Below are 24,265 nucleotides of genomic sequence, written 5' to 3'. Positions count from 1 at the left end.
GTTCAGTATAACAATACAAAATGCATATTTTTTCTTTATGTTCACAGGCCTTAAGATTTTGGCCAGCAGTGTACGAGACCACAGGAAACCGTGTAATATAATTGGTATGGTTTGATATATGTGGGTTTTATAGAAAGGAAAAATCAACAACAGTGATTTGACCAATTTAAAGAAGGTTTTGGTTGAGGATATTTTGTTATAAATAAAGACAAATATCCCTACATTAAAGATGTGTTAAATTAATACTGATATAAAGACAAATATCCCTACATTAAAGATGTGTTAAATTAATACTGATATAAAGACAAATATTCCTACATTAAAGATGTGTTAAATTAATAGTGGTTTAAATAAATACAAGTAGTCTTTATTTGGTTGTTATAAAATGATAAATTTTATGGGAACAGTTAAGTATATTTTATGAAAGTTTGGTCATAAGTTGGATAAACGTATTATTTTGCTTCACACTCACCAGCTGCTTTATTTTCAAAACTCTGTCATAAAAGCTCATTTTGTTCTTCTCAAATATGTGTTTTTATACTCACAGTAGATTTTAAAAACTTTTCTTGTTCTGTCTAGGTATTATGACCTAGATGACTTAATGGTGACTGAAGAAATGAAACAGGCCTTTCAGCAGGTACACAGATTGGTTTTTATGGTGTACCTACGTATGTCTACGTACAAAGAAACCAAGGCAAGATTTCTTACATTAGTTTCAATAACTGTTAGTATTATAGCAATAAAATCTAGGAACCGAACAGTATTGTTTCAAAATTGTACAAGTTAGATGTGGTCTTTAATGTTATTTTGTTTCATTTCTGAGTCTGTTTTTAGTTTTATTATAAAGTATATGTGTCTGTTTCAAACACAATTATATGAAACTGAGAAATGCATCCTGAACAGTATGATGGAATTGGTAGTTACTGATAAATAGATAAGGTAAAAAACTAACCAGATTTGTAACATAATAATCATGAGAAATATTAACCTCATTTTCTCAGTACATATTCTTATATTGTTAGATTGTTTTGTTTTCACATAACCAGGAACATGTTGTATTACTTTAAATGGCAAAAAAAAAAGATAGAACAAAACTAATTTATACCACCAGTGGGTCTCATATATTAAATATATAAGTTGATAGAACAATTTTTTTATCATAATTTCTTTTTTAACAGTTCAGAATAAATTATAAAAGGAAACTTATAAAAGCATTGTAAAATTTCATTACGAAAGGTATTTGGTAACAATATAATTTTAGTTTACAAGTAGTTAAATATAATTATCACCAAATTAGTTTTGTTCATGAAATACTATAACACTTGTAAGTTAAAGAATATGAGCTTTTTATAGTTATGAAACATTTCAAATAATCTGTCTGAAACTTGCAATTATCTGAAAATATCTAACTTAATAAATTACTTTTCTTTATTGTAAGTCCTTTGTTTAAACAGTCAGCCCATATTACGCCAAAACAGTTCGGTACAATAATTTACGATAACTACCTTTTCGATATTCCAAAACTGATGGACCTGGCAGTACTCTACTCCCAAGGTAATGAAGCTTTACTACACAAAATGGTGGAGAACATTTTTATGGCACAAAGGTCATATGAAAATGACCTTTCAGAAGCTGTTCCGACAATTTTGGAGGTATGAATGTTATTTTTGGACTTGGTTTAGGAAAATTATACGAGTTTCAAGATGAGTCATTTTAGAGTATTTTCAATTTAGCTACAATGTTAAATACTTATTAGTGGCTCATTGAAACCATTTCATTAAATAAAAAGTTTCATACAAATACAGTCAGTTTTGTTTATAAGTAATTTGTTTGTTGTTAAGTGCAAATCTTTACACAAAAGGCTGTCTTTTTGACATACCATTGAGCCACTGATAGACTATAAATAAACAACACGTTACAAAATTAAAAATCTGGACAGTGGTGGTTGTTTTTATACGACTTATTTCATAATGTTATTTAGTGCGATAAGAATGTGATTTGTTTACAACAGATTACAGCAGTGAAGTAGTAAAGTCATTGTCATATTCATGCAATTTATTAATCACTAACTTGTATTATTACAAGGCCTGCCATCACACAAGAAACGAGGTGGCCATGCTGCAGTGTTAATACATTTAAAGAATTTGTGTAAGACTCGCATGGTACTCTATTGTAGGACTGGTCTTGTTCCTTTGATTATTAGGCCCGGCATGGCCAGGCGGGTTAAGGCATTCAACTTATTGCCTGAGGGTTGCAGGTTTGAATCCCGGTCGCACCAACATGCTTGCTCTTTCAGCTGTGGGAGCATTATAATGTGACAGTCAAGCCCACTATTCATTTGTAAAAGAGTAGCCTAAGAGTTGGCAGTGGGTGGTGATGACTAATTGCTATCCCTCTAGTCTTACACTGCTAAATTAGGGATGGCTAGCACAGATAGCCCTTGTGTAGCTTTGAGCGAAATTCAAAAACAAACAAACAAACCTTTGATGCTTCATATGCTACTTGGATACTTTTCATTTTATTGGAGCGTATTTTCATCTGGAGTTTAATGTAGTTTTACTCAGTTCTATAATCTACATAATCTCAGTTACATAACTTACAAGTGCTCAAGAAACTCCTTGTAGAAGTTCTGTCAAGTGATACATAAGTGTTTATGTTTGTGGTGGACTATTCTTTTAATAATAAGGTCAAATCACATGGTAGTGAAGTGAACACCAGTTTTAAGTGCTGTAAGATAAAACTAAAGTATGTTTTAGCTAGGTACTAACCCTTCCTGTCAGTTGCATGAGGTATCTTAGTATTATGTAATTTGGGCTTTCAGGTGTCACAGTTCTGAGACACGTTAAAGGTGAAAATAATTTTGGTGTTTTATACTGGGCAGTCAAAATATAGTCTGAAGGGGATATAAATGTGATTGGAGAGCCATTGTTTATTTTGTAGTTGAATTAAATAAACTATTGGTGTTAATAAAGACATGTAATTTCAGGTGTTTGATACAATTCAGAAAAAACTAGGCTTGGACCATGATAGCCAATCAGAAGAGACTGCTGGCCCTCAGAAGCTTGATGAAGTATGTCAACCATTACTTCTGACCACAATTCCATGGCCACAGTTACAAGATGTGATATTATACCTGGTTGATACTTTGGTTACCCTATGTGCCTTTCTAGATGTATATCCACCTGCTTGTCATGTATTTTACCAGCAAGGGACAGCACCAAGGTGTTATATAAAAATCATTTTTCTTTTCACTAAGTGAAAATAACATTTAATAACTTTGTAGTTTTCATTACTAATGTTTCTATATATGGTTTTAGGTTTATTGTAACATCAGTGTAATATTGTGTGTCTTACTTGTCTGTAGTTACAAAGCTAGACAGAAAATATTTGTTTAAAACTAATCTACATTGCAGAAATTTCACACAATACTACTTAGAATGTGATACTTTAATAGATTATATGGAACTTAAATTAGAGGGAAATGTTTTTTTTGGAGGGTTGATTTTGCTTTCTTTCATTCAGAATTATTATTATTCTTTTGAACCATGACTCAACCAGTCACCCACAACTTACATTTTTCACATTCAATAAACATGTAATTATCTGTGTATCACTGTCTCTTCTCACACTTTTAATCAACTGGAATTCTTAAAAGTAAAATTTTGTAAACCTCAGCCACTGTTGTATGTTGTAGTAATTACACAACATTGTACCTACCTAAAGCATGGTGTTATTTTAAATAAAAATTGCAAGTGTCAAAATTCTAATCGAAAGCAGTCAGTCATCTGTCTTTATCCACTGATCAATGTACTGTTGTTTGGTATTTCATATCCTTGATTGTATTAGGTATTTGTTCAGTATTTCATATTCTTGATCATATGAGATATTTGAAAACAGCACTATGTAAATATTTATAAAGGATGTATGTGTTGAAACTGTAGAATGGACGGCAACTGCCTGTTGTGGAGACACAAATGTAAAAGACAACATTTTGAAAGTTCAGACGAAAGGCGGAAAACTTTCAAAACGTCGTCCTCTACACTTGTGTCTCTACAACAGGCAGTTGCTGTCCATTCTACAAAGTTTCATCATGAATACTTTGCCTAAATGATATATATGTTATTAGGTGTTTTGTGTTAAGCCAACAAATTAGATAAACTTTGGTTAATTATGCAATTTTTGTCATTTTTTATTATATTAATTTAGGTTAGCAAGCTTTTATGAAAGCACATTCTATCCTTTGGAAGAAGAACTGATTGTTAGAGTCAAAAACGAGGAAATTAAAAAGTATGTTCTAAACTTATGCCACATTGTAAAATATTATTTAAATCAGATATTGTTTAGTTTTAGTTTGTTTTCTCAGTTTTAATTAGTATTATCATTACTATTGAAGACTGTGGAATTGAAAATGGATATCTCTTAGTGGTTACTTATAATGAAGCAAGTAGCAGAAAACTTTAAGATATGGTGGAATATCTCAGATACATAATAGCAAGATCAAATTTATTACTTAGCTATAGTATGGAAGGTTTAAATCACTTTGTTATTATTACAGTTCTAAAGAAATCACATTTTTGTGTTTATTTACTATTAGATTAGCTTTATTAGTTTTCTTTGGATGCTAAAATATATTTAAGAAAAATAGGAATTTTGTTTTTTCATATTATGGTAAATAGCTGAACATGTCTTCTAGTGAAAAAAATGTTTCTACAGATGTAACATTGAAAAGTCAGCGTCTACTTGCCCTTTTTGTTGCTATTTGACCTCTTGCATTTAACTGTGTAAACAAGTTGACTTCAGGAAACAAGCTTTCGTTTGTTTTTATTATTGTTGTCCTTGTGTGAGGTTAAAAGCTGCTATGGTTTATGCACAAGGTTTTGAATGTCTCTTCTTGAACATTTATTAAATGTATTTGTGTGTAATGTAAAAAAGATTAGATACCTAGTCATTTGAAGAGTATTTTCACTTTGATGCTTAAGCAGTTACATTTGAGGCTTAATCAAAAACTTTTTTTGAATATTAAAACATAAATTTATATTATCTAGTTGCTAGAGGATGTGTACTATGTCTTTAATATGAACATTGTTCTCTGTGATGTGTTTTCTATTCTTTAGTATTGTGAAGGAAGTCAGAAAAAGAATCTCTTTGTCTAAGTTTTGTCTCATTAAAATCTTTCGGAATATTCTGGTTCACAGCTGTATTCAACCTATAATTGAGGCAAGGTAAATTTTATTTTAATGTGTGAACTTGAAACTGTATTTGATTGCTTTGGAATCTATTAATGTTTTCTTAGTTATTGTGAATCCTTTAATATTTTTCTCTACTTTTTTTAATTACATTGTAGAATGAGTAATGGTCAGTAATTATTTATTATCAAATAAAGTATTCCTGTTAGGTGAGATTCTAAGCACCTTCTAGCTTTGGATTTAGGATGGTTTCTGTGTATATACAAAAAACATAGCAAATGTATATTTATTTATTTATTTTACAGTGAGACCAGTTTAATGTTGTTATGTGTTATTTTCAGCTCCAACAATCAAAGTGGAGAAGTTCCATTCCTAGAGGACTTACTACAGGTCTTAAGCACTTGTCTTTCTGAGAAAAGGTATCTCATATAACAATTTATACTACTTTTTAATTATGCGTATTGTTTGTTGCTAAGAGCTTTATATTGCAAAATATGTATTATCTTTATTTATGAAGTATACATATTAAGAGTTTACTGATATTACTGAGGTATTACAGACCTCTCAGTTGGTCATAATGCAATCATTAGAATTCTAGTGAGATCAGTACAGTACAAAATTTCCTGCAAAAAAAAAAAAGTTATTCTTCCATGATTAAAAGAAATATGTACCTAAAGAGAAGGTTCAAATTAGAGCATGTAGAAATTTGATTTGGCTGTGAACTGTCATCGAAGATGAGTGCACCTCTTTGTTACATTAACTCTTTCACAATGGGCTCAGTATAATATACAAATTATAAAATATATTACTTTTTGTTATATTGACCTTCCAGTCATGCCTAGCTAACATTACATACCTTGCATTGATGCAGTCCATATGCTTTCAGGCTACGATATCCAGTAATATAAAACTGACCTTTAGTCTTCCCTATTGTGGCTGTGTTTTAGTGGACCAGTGTTTTTTAATATACAGTCACATTTCAATTATTATACATTATGTATGTATATAGATTATTACTATTTAGAGATAAATTATTAAACTTATTTTTAAAACAGAGAACAGTAAAGAAAGAAGTGAAGCAAACAATTATCTCTTCTCACTACAACCTTTGTATTCAGGTTGTTGCTGGACACAGGTTGCTAAGCCTTTTACAATTTCACACACGGAGGATATCAAACAATATTTTTTTAAAGTTTTATAAATACAATTAAATAACCAAAAAATTGTAAATAACTACACTGGTGCCATAGAGTTCCACAATAATTTATTTACCTTAGTAATGAAGGTTTTACAAATTTTATAAAATATAAAACTTCAAGCATACTAAAGATATAATTTACCCCCTTGGGAACTTGGACTGAAAGAACATGGAAGCCTTTCAGAGATTAAAATGATGGGGAGAACCACTCTGTGGACATTCTAAGCTGCTAATTGGTTATTCACACATCATATACTGTAGTAATAGAACATAAAGGACCATTTCAAAAACTGGAAAGAGTTGAACAGGGCTACCATGTTTGATTCAGTACATAAGCCATATCTCAGTAAAATAAAAATATGTGAGGTTTGTATTTTATACTCTAGCTCATTAGTATTAGTAATTTCAGTTCCTAATTTATACAAAATTATAGACTTAGTATTTTGATATCATAAACATCTGATTTTAAACAGTGCTGCATTCACCATACCACATGACTCACTAAAAGCTATATTTAAATGTATTATTTTAATATTTACTTTAAAGTTAAAAAATTAGCTTGTGTATAATATTAAAGTTTCAATTATAATTTATGATTTAATGCCAAACTTATTGACATGTATTTATAAAATAGTAGTTCAATAAAATTTTGAATGCAAGTCAACAAATGCAATGATGTGGGCTTTGAACCCTGACCCAACATGAAAGGGTTATTTAATACTGTTTTTGTATAAATGGTGGTTTGCTTAAAGGAGGTGTTATTAATATTATCATAATTCAATATTTAAATATTAACATGTTCAATGTTAATACTCCCAGCTGATTATAAGGTTTATTAAATGTAATAGAACAACATTATTACAATTATTATTATTATTGCATTGGAAGAAAGTCTGAGTTGTGATAGGTGTTAAAATTTATTGCCCATTAACTTTTTGGTACTATTGCTTGAGGGAAAAATTGCACCATTGAATAGAAAATAAACTTTTAGTGATTTTTCCCAACATTTCTTATGTACTTCCGAGTAATAATTTATTAGATAAAAAAGGTTTTACTTAGTTTTATGCACAAAAGCTTGTAAATGCTGATCTTGGATTAATTTTAGTGTACTCAAAATGAATATATATCAGTCATTGTGAATTTTTTAATGTTATCATTATCATTATACAGCATTCTTGTCCTCAGTAAAATTATTTGATTATGATACCACAACTTGCTGAGGAAATGTTTTATTGTGTGTAACAATGTCAGTATTGTTATGTTTAGTCAGCATCATGCTGAGTTCTAACATTTAACAGTTTTGAACAAAATAGAACTAATTTGAACCTTGTAGATTCAGAAAAAATGCAGTTGTATAAAGCTTGGACAGTGACTGTTTCTCAACCTCATTCACATTTTGTCATGTAAATTAACTGTAGATTAGTGATCTAAATGTTTAAAATTAATTTTCTGTTTTGTTCAACTCTATAAGGCAATAAGTAGCAGAAAGTCACAGAGAGATTTCAACAAATTTGGGTCTAAAGTTTTGTAAATATAGAAAAGCTAAACTAACAAGTAGATACATTGCATGTGATTGTGAATATCCCTGTGGTTTCAACTAGAAATGTATGTAAACAAACTAGGTAGTTACTAATCTCAGTAAATCATCTTGGTGTGTGAAATTGGTGAAACAAAACAATAGGTTAGTGTGACAAACCATGACTTCTTGCACGCAAAATTATTTCTTAGACCAAATTAAGTGAGGATAGGGTACTTGTGTTCATTTTTCATGAGATCTTCAGTACTACATCCAAATAATCACATTGGTCAGAAAGAACATATGGTAAAATTCAAAAGATTTATTGATGTGTTATTTAATAAAGCCAAAGTATGTATAAAATGTGGGTGATAGTTTTAAAATATATTCCTTTCTCTTGGTGAAAAATTGTTTCATATTTAGTTATAAATAATAGGTTTTAAGCCTGCTTCCAGGTTTACAAGAAGAATGTTTGTAGAAGCATTTTTTGTGGATATAAATTCTAATGATTAAAGTAAAGTTTTAATATAATGTGGAAAGAAAGATCAGAAAAATCTGTAAAGCAGTCCTGGTGGCTCAGCAATGAATCTTACAAGTTATAAGGCAAAAAAGTCAGTTTTGATACTTGCAGTGATAAGAGTACAAGTAACCCATTGCAGCATAGAGTTTAAAAATGAATTGCCACAAACAATACATGTAAAGTAGATTTGCCTCTGTAGTCACTCTTACAATTTTAGAAAAAAAGGTTGTTGCTAAATGTTTGAAAGAATTGTATTTATGTACTTTACCCTTCGAAAAAAAAGTTTCAGATACAGAGATTAGCTATTCTCATCCAGTACTGTTCTCTATATGTAAATGTTTTCTTAACATATGCCACAAGCCTTCCACTTCCTCCTACAGGAATGTCTTTCATGTAAACCATTGTTTCACTTCACCACCAATAGGAAAGTAATGTGTGTAATTCTCTCTATATGCCTGTTTTTCATTGTCTTGTCTTTAGGATTTATGTATGGCCCATTTCTATGGCAGTACATCTTTGACACAATCTCTGAGTCTTTGGAATCATAACTTACAACAGTGGAACAAAAATCTATCTTTACCATGGATGTACATGTTTTCTTATTGCAAAGCCACACCTAGGCTATATGCAATGTTCACTGAGAGAAATTGAACCCCAGATTTTTGCATTGTAAATACAAAGACTAATTGATGTCCTTCAGGAAAACCTAACCTTTTCAATCTTGTTGCCCATTTGTCTCAGTTGAAGCCCAATGTGGCAGATTTTTCTGCTTCCCTTTCCAACCCTTACCTATTCCTTCTTCCTTGGATGTATCTCACTACTTTCTTTAACATGTTACACTATCAATAGTACTGATGGCTACCAAGTGGGAGCATGGCTTGCAAATTATCTTTTATCACTGGCATGTTCTCATAAAAGATCATTAGGTTTTTCATGTTTTATTGGAAGGATTCATGATCCAATTGTTTTTTTTAACTAACTGTTTCCTTCCCTCTGCCTTGGAATCCCCTGACCAGCCAGCATCTATTACAGGCAATTCAGGAACTACTATCTTAACAGGCCGTTGAGCTTGTTTTACATTCTTCACCAGATTTTTATTTCTAAACTTTTTATTGTTCTCAAGAGAACCAGAAACTGGAGGTTTGTCATAGGTTTGCTCCAACTCAGTCACTTCATTCAACTGTCCTGTTTTACCCTGGAGTTATTATCACCCTACAGTTGGCACTTTCTACAAGCTTATGGATGATCAACAATGACATTGCCAATGCTTATCTCCCCATCTCTCTATATTACCAAAATCTTGTTTGTATCTTCAGTTCATCCTTCATGGGGTGGTTTATCAATTTTGTACCATGCATTTGGGCTTCCCTCCCCTAATGATTCCTGTTGTGTAGTCAGAGATTTTTATCATTATCTTCATGCTCTGGGGTTGTAATTTCACTATTATATGGATGATTTGCCTCGTATTGACTCATTCCAAACTGGAGTCGGCCACCCCCACTTGTCAACTTCTTAGAGAGGCTGCTCAGGTAAGGTGTTTCATCATATTGGAGAAGCCTTTCATGTGACTTACCCAATACTTTGACTACTTTGTCAATTTTTATATTCATCTCAGTCAGGCCCAACATTATCCTCTACTGCTTCATTCCATGGAACTATCAGTTGGCCATGTCCTTTCAGGTTCCTTACTTTCTGGTTGCAGGGTTCTATCATTTTTGGGGATGTGGTCTTTAGTGGCATCATTGTTCCCCCTTGGTCATGCACATGTACCATCCATTCAATGGGCTTTTAACAATCATTAAAACCTTGCTGAGGATCCTTTTTCACCTCCTGTTACCCTTCCTCCAATTCTGATGAATGATCTGCATTGGTGATTGAATAAGGCCCATACCTTGGCAGGTGTCCTGCTTCCTCTTCTTCATTTGGATTTGCGTCTTTAGGGCATGAGTGCATAGGTCTGTCATTTAGAGACTTCAGGTCATTGGTCTGTAGACCGAAGGTCCTTGCATATCAGTTTCCTCTAATTTCTCATAGTTCATCAGGCTTTAAATCGCTTCCTTCCTCTCACCATACAATGTCTGGTGATAATTCATTCTATGGTGGTAACACATAAATTACCATGGAGACACCTGATCAAGATGTCTCTATTTTTGAACATAGTCTACATTTCAAAATAGGGTTTTGTGGTCACCCATTGCATTCACTTCTGTGTTATTGCTTTTTGGATGGTTCTGGTCAGTTTTGCTGTCATGGAAGTAATTTATATTATATAGACACTCTTTTTGATGCCAGATGTTGGGTTCCCAGATCGATAGATCAGAGTTAACACTTGTCATGCTCAGGCATCAGAGTGGTTCTAGATTTCCCTCAGTCTCTTGAACTTGAGGTGAAGATGATATGATTCTTATCCTGTACCTGTATGGATGTCATTTCCCAGTAGCATGGGTTTGGATGTTGACGTACTGAGTACGGTTCATCACACCCTAGCCATTTTACACCTAGGGGCACACCCATTGTTTTGCCCACCTTTATACTTTGTGGGATTAAGTTACATATATATTTACTTTGTTAGGATCACTATTCTGCTACAGTTTTCTCCCATTTAAATGTGTTCCTTTCTTTTTCTGTCCTTACCTACTACACATTTTATGGATGGGTAAAGTGTATACATGGTTCAGAAGTGGTGCAGTTCTCTCCATCAGATCTTTGGATCTGACTCTCTCATTTCTAGGATGCTTTTGGGGTGCACTTCTGTCATTCCCTCGCACTGGTCCCACCACCTAATTAATGTGGTATTTATCTGATGTTGTGAGAGGAAGACAATACTGTACTGGAAGTTATAATTTTCCTACACTGAAAATTTATTTCCAATAGGTACTTCACACCCTTCCTTCAGTGCTTATGTTTTCTGCCAAACCTTGAAGTTATAGTTCGGTAGAGGGGTATAGAGAGAGTCACATGTATCATACTGGTATGCCATGCTCCTATTGGTGGAGGAGTGACACATGATAGTTTATGTGAGAGACATGTTGACATCATATGATTCCAACAAGTGGTAATGAAAAGCTGGTGGCATGCGTAAAGAAAAGTTCTCTTATAGATGGCAGCATCAGATGGAAATAGCTGATCTTTTGAGGAGAGGGAATCGCCAATCAGAAATACATTTTCAGTATATTAAAATTATTACTTTTGTGAAAGTGTTAATATATGCCAAAGTATCAGTTCAAAGCAGCCCTTTTAGATTGCACATTTCAACATCAGTTATTTTTTAATTTTCTGTCATTCATTCTAATTCATTTTGAAATTTAAATGCTGTGAAAAAAAAAATTAAAACAAGACCCAAAACTGGAGTATTTATATTTTGGATCTTGTTTGGAAAAAAAAATTCAACTTTTGTATGTGGTGCTGTTTGCTAACTTCTTAATCAGAAAAAGGAAAAAAAAAAGTTATCTTAGAAATCAGGCTTCTTTGAGATGTAATTTACATTTTGCTTTGATTTGGTCAGAGTATTTCATTTGAAGTGGAGTGCACAACCTCCAAATCAGTTATAACTAGGCCCTGCATGGCCAGATGGGTTAAGGCGTTTGACTTGTAATCCGAAGGTTGCAAGTTCGAATCCCTATCACACCAAATATGCTCGCCCTTTCAGCCATGGGGACGTTATAATGTGACAGTCAATCCCACTATTTGTTGGTAAAAGAGTAGCCCAAGAGTTGATGGTGGGCAGTGATGACTAGTTGCTTTCCCTCTAGTCTTACAAAGCAAAATTAGGGACAGCTAGTGCAGATAGCCCTCATATAGTTTTGCATGAAATTTAAAAAAAAACAGTTACAGTTAAAAACATCTTCACAACGCAATAAAAACTGAGAATGTAACAGTATCAGACCTTTTATATTCATCTTACTTTAAATCAAAATCATGAAAAATGTGATTTTACGAAAAAAAAATCAGTGCTATGTGATTGAGAGACTGAAATGTGTTATTTTCACTGGTGTCTAAATAGGTTGCATGTATTTAAAGATGTGTAGATACATTTTTTCTACTTATTGACATGTTTATTTTATGATAGGTTTATCTGCGATTATCAGAAAATGTTTCCATTTGAAGACGATCTAGACATGTTGTCTCAGACAAAGTTTAGCCTGTATCTTTTTAGTGTAATATTATTAATTTAAAGTTTGTAAGAAGTTGAAATTAGAGTTAGTATTTCTGTGTTGGTGTTGTAAATGAAGCTCATTACTTATTATAATTTTGATAGTCTAGAGTTTGAAATAATATTAACTTCATATTGTAGGCCAAAACAGAAAATCAACCTAGTCATTAATATAGCTAATTTATTATACAGTTTTTACTTTTAGTGATTAGAATGCATTGTTTCATCAGTTGGGTTCCCTCACCATTAATATTTTTTACTGTAAATTCAAAAGGGATTCATAATGATTATTGAAATTAACTTAGTCCTGAATTTTATACTTTGTTAAATGATCTTTATAATTAAAACTTGTGTAATGTTATAATTTATATTAGATTTATAGTGGTGTTTACCTACATCTGTGCTGTTTTCTTGTATGAAGGTTGGTCCTGAACTCTGGAACTATTAGCTGTGTGTAAAGCTGCAAAATATTCCCCACACTTTAAGCTGTAAGGTGCATTATAAGAATGACAGTTAATTCAATAGTTTTGGTATGGTAGAGTGTTTCAGGTATAGGCATAGAAGTGTCCCTGTAGGTCCTTGAGTTATGGGTATAGACGTGTCTTTGAAGTTCTTTCAGTTATGGGTATAGACGTGTCTTTGAAGTTCTTTCAGTTATGGGTATAGATGTGTCACTGAAGTTCCTTCAGTTATGGGTATAGATGTGTCACTGAAGTTCCTTCAGTTATGGGTATAGATGTGTCACTGAAGTTCCTTCAGTTATGGGTATAGATGTGTCTCTGAAGTTCCTTCAGTTATGGATATAGAGGTGTCTGTGATGTTTCTTGAGTTATAGGTATAGATGTGTTGCTGAAGTTCCTTCAGTTATAGGTATGGATGAGTCTGTGATGTTTCTTTAGTTATAGGTATGGATGAGTGTGATGTTCCTTCAGTTATAGGTATGGATGAGTCTGTAAAGTTCCTTCAGTTATAGGTATACATGTGCCTCTGAGGTTTTTTTTGACCATATGACAATCAGTGACTCTACTAGAACAGAGTATATTTTGAACAGTATCTATGCATCATATGAGCTTTTGGGGCAGAGCTGTGAGAGAAAACAAGTTTCATTAAATGTGACTGCTGCTGAGAACAAAGGTCATAATTCCACAGCAGTTCAGGATAATGACACAACTTGTTTAGAGGTAGGTGTTCTATTCATCTCCTATTCATAAAAGTACAATATATGTATGAAAAAGAAGTTGGATTTTTGGAGGTAACTTACCTTAAATATTAGTTTGTTTTATTCTCTTGATTACTAAAGACTTTACTCCAAATGATATCTGAAACACCAAAGAAAAGAACCACAGGAATTACCTGCAAGGGTCAATCTTCTTTAGTTCTTCACTTTCACATGTTTATGTTTTCAATATTTACATATCTTATAAATCTGATTGTTGTTATAGATTTCTATTGTTTTATTAATTACCTCAATGCTTAAATATGTGTGCTCATTTCTTTTTACATATCCCATCTATCTTGTCTTCCATTTTTCTGTAGATAAACTTTAAAAGCTTAATGTATTTTATTATTGTTATAATACCTACTGTTATGTCATTGTTTCCCTTTCTTAACATATTTCATTGTTATTATAATACCTTCTGTTATGTCAATGTGTTTTTTCCTGACTATTTCATTGTTGTTATAAGACCTATTGTTATGTCACTATGTATTTGTTTCTTATTTCATTAGTGTTATACTACCTGCTGTAAAGTCAATGTTTGTTTTTCTAACATATTTCATTGTGTTATACTACCGACTGTTATGTCAGTGTTTGTTTCCTAACGTATTTTAATGGTAGTATACTACCTTCTGTTATGTCAGTGTTTGTGTTTCCTAACGTATTTTAATGGTAGTATACTACCTACTGTTATGTCAATATTTTTACATCAGTTTTTTTTTCTTCTTTTTAGCCTCACTTACCATAAACCTTTTCTAATGTTTTTAATTATTTGGTACCTCAGTGTTATATGATATTAAAAAAATAAGAAATTTGATTTTGTCTGTAGTTTTAAAGGATACTGAGTAAAGGTTAGAGCTATATGTATTATTAGAGGAAGGAAAACTGTTTCATTTCCTGGTACCATCTCCATACATAATGCCTTTAATGCAATGTTTACATTACATTGTACAGTTTTGAACTAGTAACAAGAAAGATTTTGAGCAAATTATGCTAGTTGGAAAAATGTTCTTTATTCATGAAAGATTTAGTGCCATGGGTAAAAAAAAAATAAACTTAGTAGGCTGTGTGGTGTATGTCAATGTTCAAACTTGAGTCTCATAGCTTGAATAATCTTAAATTCAAGAATGGACTTCAGTATTTAGAAGAAGCTTGTGGAGTACCAAATGCAGAAGGAATTGAGCTGGAATTATTAATAACACAAGTTTTGGATTTATTACCTGAATTAGGACCAGGTTTTGTAGAGGTAAAGTTGGATTATTTTCTTCTTTTTGTATTTGAAATCCATAAAATAAGTACCAATGCATTATAAAGAAAAGGAGCCAGTCAGCAGTCCTTGTGTGTTAGTAACTATTTTACATTTGACATTGATATTTGTATATAATTACACTTCTGTATTTTGCTTAGCAAATAACATTTTGAATGGTATTATAGTTTTCTACAGTTATATTTTACACCTGTGAAACGTAGATAACTGTTTATGATACTGAATAGTGTAGTAGTTTGATTGTTAAAAATAGAAAATGTTTTATGGCTTGAATCATTCACATTTTGTTTACAATATCCATTTCTTTCAGAAAAATCATAGGAATCTATTTTATTTGTTCAATTGTGTTTTCGGTAAATCTTACCCAGTGCATAAGCTGCTATCTTGGTAGATTCTCTGTGAGATAAAGGTTATAAAAACTTGTGTTATTACATGAACACAGAATGTAATATGTAGAGACATTATGTTGTTTTCACAGGAGTGCTTGAAATATTACAACTTTGAAGTGGAACTTGTTATCAATGCACTGTTAGAAGACAGTCTCCCAGAAGAACTTGCTTCCCTTGACAGAAGCATGGAGAGGTAGTACAGTTTATTTCAAATAATTTTTTTTTCTATGCCTGATTACCCTTGTTTAGTAATATGTTAAATTAATCAGAAAAGTGTTCACTGTAGAAATGCCAGTTTTCAAATCATTCAAATCTTTTAGCAGATTTTATGGTTGAAGAGTGGCAGTCCTAATATAAAAATATCCAGGAAACACATCAAAATATTGTAATTTTTCACGCAGTTAACTCATCAGTAAATATCACGCTACATGTTTTCAGTTGATTTTACTTACCACAACATACATTTATTTCTGTACTAGCACTGCAGAATATGTAGCATTGCTATGCTACTAATTCCTTATTCTGAATTATTAAGTAGACAAGCTGTTTAATAATAAAAATGCTTTTTAAATGAAATAGGATTTTATGTATCAAGTCAGCACTGAAGTATGTAAAATTCCAAAGTTTTGCATTTATCAACCAGTGAGGTACTAACATCCAGCACATGTTCTTAGAGGACATCAGAGTGAGCTAGTAATGCCCAGCACATGTTCCAATAGGACATCAGAGTGAGCTAGTAACATCCAGCATGTGTTCCTAGAGGACGTCAGAGTGAGCTAGTAATGTCCAGCACATGTTCCAATAGGACATTAGAGTGAGGTATTAACATCCTGCACATATTCCAACAGGACATCAGAGTGAGGTATTAACATCCTGCACATGTTCCTAGAGGACATCAGAGTGAGGTATTAACATCCTGCACATCTTTGTAGAGGACATCAGAGTGAGGTAGTAACATCCTACACATGTTCCTAGAGGACATCAGAGTGAGATAGTAACATCCTACACATGTTCCTAGAGAACATCAGAGTGAGATAGTAACATCTTGCACATGTTTGTAGAGGACATCAGAGTGAGATAGTAACATCCTACACATGTTCCTAGAGAACATCAGAGTGAGGTAGTAACATCTTGCACATCTTTGTAGAGGACATCAGAGTGAGATAGTAATGTCCAGCAAGCATTCCTGAAAGAGTTCACATTGTGCTAACAATGCCCAGCAAGCATCCCTAGAAGTGGTAGAAGTTGGCTAGTAATTTCTGTTGAACATTCATAAAGGATGTCTAAGAGGGCTAGGAATGAGCACTCTAAAATGAGGCCATAGTAAACTGGTAATTTGCAGGGAACAGTTTTTTTCTATATGAAAAGTTTTTGAATTTGTTGATTACCTCCAAACATCTTATAATATACTACAACTGTTACATAAGTAACCTGAATTTGTGACATGACTTATATGACACTGAATACATTTATTCATGTGATGTAAGTTGCTAGGTGTAGGCCTAGTAGCATTTTCTTCTTTGTTCCTTCTCATGTCAATATTCTAATGACATTTAATTCTTTTGGATGAAAGCGAAGTATAAATTTTCCCTTCATGCAGACAGAATTGGAATTTTACCAACCAGCACACTTGATTAAAATTCTACCTGCCTCCAGTGGCACAGTAGTATATCTGTGAACTCACACCACTACAAACTGGGTTTTGATACCCATGGTGGGCAAAGCACAGATAATCCATTGTGTAGATTTGTACTTAATTCCAAACAAATAAAATTTTATCACCATCTAGATTGACCTGGTTAAAATTGTCCTTTCCATGAGACCTTATTAAACATTTTCAATCTACTGGATCTAGTGGAATTTGATTAGAAATAAAATACAGCTTTATTTTATCATTTACTAAGGTGAGTGCTTTTAAAATGTACATTTAAAACAACCATAATATTTTGTTTAGATAATTGCTTTAACATTTTTTTTGTCCATTCACAGAAGGAAGGAGCAACCTAAAAAACCAGCAGTATTAGCCAATAGGAAGTGTATTTACGATAATGATGAGTTTGATATCTATTCTAATGATACCGTAGACACTTCTAGAATCCACAAAGGAAAAAGGTAAACTAACTTAATGTTTTAAGTTACAAAGGAAAAAAAATTCTGCATAGTTATTACAATAATGCATATTTATATGACCTAAATGTACAACAGTTTGTATAGTAATGAGAATATAAAATAAAATGATTTAAAATGCACAGATTTTACTTAAAGTAAATGTTCAGTTCAACAATTTTGTGTTTTAGTACCTCCCTAAACAAGTTGTCAATTAAGCACCACAAACCTGTTGCTTTTCCTTAATAATAAATGAACCCTCCTTTAAGCCATGTTAACTATTACACTTGGATGGCTGCATTTTGTCTCAAGCGAAAAAATTGCACCATTGAAATAATTCATATTTCAGAAAATAAGCTTTTATTCTTTCTTCAGCATGCAAAATTCTGAAGTGTATTTATTTAATATCATACATGGAAAAATATGCACACACTGATTTTGAGTTGGTTTTAGTGATGTGACCAGTGGTGGGATTCAAAAATTTTAAGAAGGGGTTCTCTCAAGGAGATGTTTCCACGACATCAACAATTCGATGGTATAATTGAAGCCATCAACGGGTTCGCTAAGCTCAAAAATTTTTAAGAACGGGTTTGCGCGAACCCCTGCGAATCCCCTGAATCCCACCACTGGATGTGACCCACATTCCACCCAAAATCATTTGTGTTTATGAATTTCCTGAATTTTGTCTAAGCATAATAAAACACTTGTAGTCCTACAGGATATAGGTCACAGTTGTTTGACCTTGTAACTTCATATACAAGTGTGTTTTTTTTTTATTTTAGTTAGTCACTGCTTCTCAACTTCTGTTATCATGGTGACCTCAGGTTTTAGAAACCATAGGATAGAGAACTAAACAACAGTGAATGTTCTTTTCAATTGTAAAAGTAATAATTCTTCTGGTTCAGCAAAGATTTGTACAGAGGTTGGAACAAAGTGATATAAACTTAACTTGCTGATGTGAACAATTTCACTGCAGTTACGCTCCTGATTTAGTTTTATTTAAAAGCACGTTTTGTCATTTTTTGTTTACGTTTTATGTTGCAGTGTGACAAAAAAAAGAAATGTTTTTCTTGGAACTATACGAGTTAGGCTAAGTCAAGACTGTAATATTTGGTGTGTATATACTTTATTACTGAATAAAATGAAGGTTTTCTCATAATTACCTCAGAATATGTGTAACATTTGCTTGTTCTGTTATGAATATAAAGTTATTACTTATAGTAAGTCAAATCTTATTAATAATTGAGACATTGGGCTTGCTTATAATATTGGTACGTAAAGTATGTATTTCTTCTGTATGTTTGAATCATTGTGAACATGATAAAATTATGTTTTTTTAATTCTGAACAAGGATACTTTTTTTTCTAAAATAATTTTATAGAAAAAGAAAAGTTTTAGAAGAATGTAGCAAACACAAAAATCAGTATAGGTATTTTTAGTTATTTCTTGAAAAAAAGGAAACATCTTAATAAATTATTTTCAGATTTTAAAAGCTGTGAATTCATACAAATATCACACATAAAAATAAGTTTTTTTTGCAGAAGGTGTGTTATTTGTAAAAAGTTCTTCAGAAAATTCAAAGTATTTTGTCTTGTTTTTCGAGTTTTTTGCAATGAAATAAGGCAAATCATACAATGAGGTGTCATAAGTAGGGCTTTAAGAAAGGGCAATAAAACAATAACATTTAAGTATAAACAGATATATAACTATGAGTTTAAACCTATTTAGTATAAAGAAATGTAGTTTTGAATTCATTGTAAAAGTGAAAAATTGGATAGATTTTTCTTTGATGGTTACAAGGGTGGTCAAATTGACCAACCTTGTATAGAAATAGAAGGCAATAGATAAAGTACGTTTTACTAAAATGAGAATGTTTAAAATTGTTCTAGGTGATTTTAGAGATACTATTCAAATGCAATTTCAGTTTTTAAGATGGAGAAAAGTATTTTTATCTTAACATGAAAATCACTTTGCACTTGGAGTAGACAACACTTTGACTCCATATATTCATGAAGAAATTTTTAGTGAAAATATTTCATTAAAAACTTGTTATTTTATTGTTGTTTACAAATGACTTAATGATTATGGAAAGCTTGTGAAATTTCACAAAACAGATATACAAAACATTAAGTTATAGAAACTGTAAATATTAATTTTGGGTCATGAATTCAGTTGATTTTGTTAAACCTGTAGTGAGAGAGTTAATAACTTTTTAATATTTATCTTGAAAAACAATGATTTTTCAATTGAGTATCTTTCCTGTTAGTAATATATTTGATCCTTTCACATTTTAGATTTTCAAATTTTGTAGGTATATAAGACTTGTTTGCCATTGTCATATCTTTGACAATAAACCAACAGCACACACACCACTTGTCTTCAAAATAATATATATTTGAAACAAGTTAAATAGATGTACACAAATTTTTATGCTATGGTGATCATATTTATATCTTAAACACTGTATAGTTCTCTTCTTGTCAAAATTCCATTTAGGCCAGTCTAGTTACCTTAGAATTCAGTTGATAAACCAAATTATTTTCTACTATTTTTATTGCAATAATATCTGTGTATAATTCACTTATGCTGTCACATGAGTTACTGCAGTTGTATCCAGAACTTCCAGTAATTGTCTGCTTTTCATACTTCCAATAATTGTTTGCCTTTTGTCAAAGTCCACACAAGCATAATCATTTAATTTAGAACGCCCTTTGATAAGACAAATAATTCTCCTTATCTCTTTCAAACTGTTAATCTTACTTTAACAGATTCTGTTAGGTATTCACTACCATGATGGTTAACTTTATATTTTCTAACTTTTCTCTGGCCAAACGTCTCTTTCACATGACTTGATTTTTACTCTGTTTCTGCTCATTTGGCTGCAGCTATTTTTACACCTATCATTTAGGTCTTCTAGAAATTTCCATAGCCTTGACATTAATTTATTGCAAACACAATATTTGATAATCATTGACGTCAGTAAATTACAAATGCAAAGTAAATAAATTAATAATAGTACCTACACTAAATTTTTTTATACCTGAAAGTCATGTTATTCAGATATTGTATGTAGAAAATTATATTTTGACTAGCATAATCAGTTACTGAGTTTTGAAATGAAAAATATGTTTACAAATGTCTGTTGTATTATTTTTATTACCATTTGAATATTTTTATTTTAGGGAAAGTAAACATAGCAATCTTAGTGAATTAATGAATGAAAAGGAAGAACTACAATCTATGAGAGCATTCTATAAGAAGTATGATAATATTGTAGAAGAGAAAGATTTGGATCCAAATCTATATGATGATGAATATGATGACACGTACGATTTGACTGCACTTGGTCCAGATACTCCCCCTTTGACCGATGAACTCACACTCAGAAGGTAATGTTTTAAAAGACAAATAAAAGGTGGCCATCAACCAAAGTGTTTTGGAACTACTATATGTTTCACGTGTCAGAAGTCTTGGTTTTGTTAGAACAGCGGCCACTGATTAGTTTTTTTATCTTGTTTAAAGTACATTTTCTTTTTGCCCCTTGATGTAGCCATATATAATAAACACAAACATTGTTGAAGCAGAATTTATGTTATTAAGTGTACTGAAAATGTCATAGGGGAAATTACAGCCCTTGAACCTAAACCCATAATAAATTCAAGATACTTTTTTTTAACAGTTTGCAAAAGTAATTCTTCATGACGAGAAACCTGCTTGAAATAAAAATCTATCTCAGAATGGCTAGTATGGATATTAACACTTGTCAATAAGCAGAGAACAACGTTTTGACCTTCCTAGGTCATATTCAGGTTAACAAAGAGTTTGCAAACCATACCAGCCATTCTGAGATACAGTTTTCAAAAGTATTTTAATTCATTCAAGCAGTAACTGTGTTAGTAGAATTAATAGTTTCATTTTTATTTACTCAATGATTATAAGTATTTATTACAAGTTACAGCTTTTACAGTAAGAAAGAATATTTTTAAAATGGGTACAATGTTTCATTTACTGTTGAAATCATTCTCAAGCATGACACGCCCATGATCAAAACATCTTACCTCTTTTAAAAATATTCTTCCTTACTGTAAAAGCTGTAACTTGTAATAAAATAACATTATTAGTAGAATGTTTTAGAAGTCTAATCTAATTGGTTCAAATGTGTGTAAAGTGAATTGTTTGAAATTGTTAAGACAGAAGACAGTAGTTGCTCATTTAAAAATCTCAAAAGTCAGGCTGTCTCTTTCTCACATGCTGATCAACAGACTGTGCTGAATGTGTTATGTGTTAAGCTGTTGGAATTTTAGAAACGGCAAAAAACAAACCATATTGCAATCATTTTAATCAACAGTGCAATATTTATTTCTCTCAGAAGTATTCAGTTTGTTAAAATTGTGTAAAATCTTTGGCTCATGCTAGGCCATTCACAATTCCAAGAGTATTAGAAAACCCTGAAGAGAACAAGGAGGAGGTAAAGAACTCTGAAGAATACCAGACTCACTTAGAAAAGGTTAGTAACAGCAAATCTAAAAATACTGTATTTGGAGGCTGGATGTTGAATCAGAGATTCCTATTCTTTTAAGATATGCCCCAAGACATCCGTATGAGTAATTTTACTTATTTTTTGTCAGGCTGTTATGGAATTTTGTGTGTTGAGTTTTATTGTTATTAAAAGTAAGTGAAAAAGTAGCTACGATATATGTATAAAAATTATTTTAATTGTAACTGTATGCTCATATATTTTGGAAAAATTATGTGAACTGAACTTTAATTTTTTTGTTGTTGAAACAGAGGAAACAAGCTTTCCATCACGACACTCAATTAATATTAGTGTAGCTTAAAACAGTGCTATGAGCAAGTTTGTTTCCATTATTTAAAACCTTATTTGAAGAGCTGTTAGAAAAATGTAATTTGTGTTTACTGAAATCTTTCAGGTTTTATACTTTATGAAGCAATGGAAGATCTAATAATAACCAGAGTTTTCTTTGGTGAACATAACACAGTTATAGAATGATACCCATATCATGATTGAACAACCTAAACTAAACTAAAATTACTGTAGCTCAGATTGTTTGTTTTTCATAAGCATTTGAGCATTAGAAATATGTACCCAAAAGAGTTTATGCTTGTAGTTAGAAGTTGAAGTTTTATTTTTAAAAAATGGTTCCTAAATTTCTTGTTCTTCAATTTAACTATTTAAATATTGGTGTCTCAAGCAAGTTTTCTATCAATCATACCCAATCTGTAATCAAAGTGTGAAAATTTCAAAAAATTAATAACTTATTTGACATTATAATATTTAATACACAATAATTTGCATCTAGTTCATTTGGTTAATGTTGTAATAAATAAAATTATTTACCTGATTTTGAGGTAAGAATTTTCGTAAATAAACAATTTTTTTCCAAAGTTTTGATACGGTCCTCACTAAGCTGCTGATTTGGTTCTTACCTTATGAAATTTTTACTTCCTTAAATCCGTAACTTTTTTTCACTATTTATCATTATAAACACTGGTCGTGGTAATCTTTTCTGGAAGGTTGTTTTTTTAAGAGTTTATAGAGAAAATTTTAAAATTTCCTTTTAAAACAGCTCCCAAAATAAAACCCACATTTTTTCATTATGCAATTCTGAGAAGTAAGCACATTTAGTGCAGTAGACAACATTGGAGTTAGGACTTCCAAAATGATCACAGCCAGCAAGTTTTTTTATCTCCCACACTTTTGCAACGTATTCTAATCCTAATGCAAGTGACATGAAGCAGTGAATTCATTCTGCATCTACTTACCTGAGACAGCTATCTCCTTTTAGTGTAAACAGATATCTATTCCTGAAAGAACATCAGTTAACAACAATAACTCCTCCAATTCACCTCCTTACTCTAGTCCCTAGAACTCATTTGATGTACTTCAGTATCACTACTTCTTCTTGCCCTTTCTCACAAGCTATCAGCAAAGTGAAAACAAGCTTTTTCCAGATAAAACTCTCTTTTGGATTTTGGCCATCATATTTCTGTAAGGATCAGAAAGAAGAAATTGTCCTACCTAGACTACACATTGGTCACAGTTTTCAACTCATCGTTTTCTTTTATTTGGGACTGATGCACCAAAGTGTGCTTTGTGTGACACCCAGGTCACAATAGTCCACATTTTACTGTCATGCCATTGTTAAACCTCTCAATGACAGCACCATTTTAGACATGTTTTGTCCCGTGATTTACCCCTGGTGTTAATTAAACATGATTAACAGCATAGTTTATAACTGGAACACATTAAACAATCAAAAGTAATAAAATAGCTTTATTGGAATTTATTTTCTTCAAGGTTATACAAGTTATGCAGTTACAGAAAACTAGAAAAGTCCTGTTCATCTTTTTAATTAAATACAATGACTCAGAGATAATTTCAATTTTCAGAAAAATGTTGAAGAAGTACAAAAAACAGATGAATTTGTTTCTGATCCAGCACAGCAACGAGCTGAAGCACAACAGCGTTGGCAGGATAAGCATCAACACAGGTCCCCACAGAACAGGAGTTGTAGGGGTGAGTAATTTTATTTTTATTCTTAAATTTCTGTTTTTAAGAAATTTGTTTAGTGAGGAAATTTAAGTATTTAAAGTGATAAAAAAATGAAAATATCAGTGTTATTTTTCTCTGGTTTCTCTTATCTGAAAGTATCAGTGTTGTTTTTTTTTCAAGTTTATCTCTTATCTGAAAGT

The 24,265-nt window shown here is 31.7% G+C and overlaps 1 protein-coding gene across 1 annotated transcript in view; it reads left to right on the top strand.

The window, feature by feature from the left end:
* Window positions 1-24,265, top strand: part of LOC143233646 (activating signal cointegrator 1 complex subunit 2) — a 38,599-nt gene that overhangs the window by 10,636 nt on the left and 3,698 nt on the right. Inside the window, exons 5-18 of the mRNA XM_076470103.1 lie at window positions 580-694; window positions 1,455-1,652; window positions 2,987-3,222; window positions 4,207-4,287; window positions 5,115-5,222; window positions 5,528-5,605; window positions 12,490-12,564; window positions 13,592-13,754; window positions 14,916-15,035; window positions 15,535-15,638; window positions 17,435-17,557; window positions 20,734-20,940; window positions 21,968-22,058; window positions 23,963-24,089. Of these exons, the coding sequence (XP_076326218.1) occupies window positions 580-694; window positions 1,455-1,652; window positions 2,987-3,222; window positions 4,207-4,287; window positions 5,115-5,222; window positions 5,528-5,605; window positions 12,490-12,564; window positions 13,592-13,754; window positions 14,916-15,035; window positions 15,535-15,638; window positions 17,435-17,557; window positions 20,734-20,940; window positions 21,968-22,058; window positions 23,963-24,089 (1,826 nt within the window). The remainder of the gene's footprint in view (window positions 1-579; window positions 695-1,454; window positions 1,653-2,986; window positions 3,223-4,206; window positions 4,288-5,114; window positions 5,223-5,527; window positions 5,606-12,489; window positions 12,565-13,591; window positions 13,755-14,915; window positions 15,036-15,534; window positions 15,639-17,434; window positions 17,558-20,733; window positions 20,941-21,967; window positions 22,059-23,962; window positions 24,090-24,265) is intronic.

Source organism: Tachypleus tridentatus, chromosome 12 (genome assembly GCF_004210375.1).
Source record: "Tachypleus tridentatus isolate NWPU-2018 chromosome 12, ASM421037v1, whole genome shotgun sequence".
Classification (NCBI taxonomy): Eukaryota; Metazoa; Arthropoda; class Merostomata; order Xiphosura; family Limulidae; genus Tachypleus; species Tachypleus tridentatus.
Note: the sequence above shows the minus strand (reverse complement) of the source record. Positions and strands in the feature narration are given on the sequence as shown.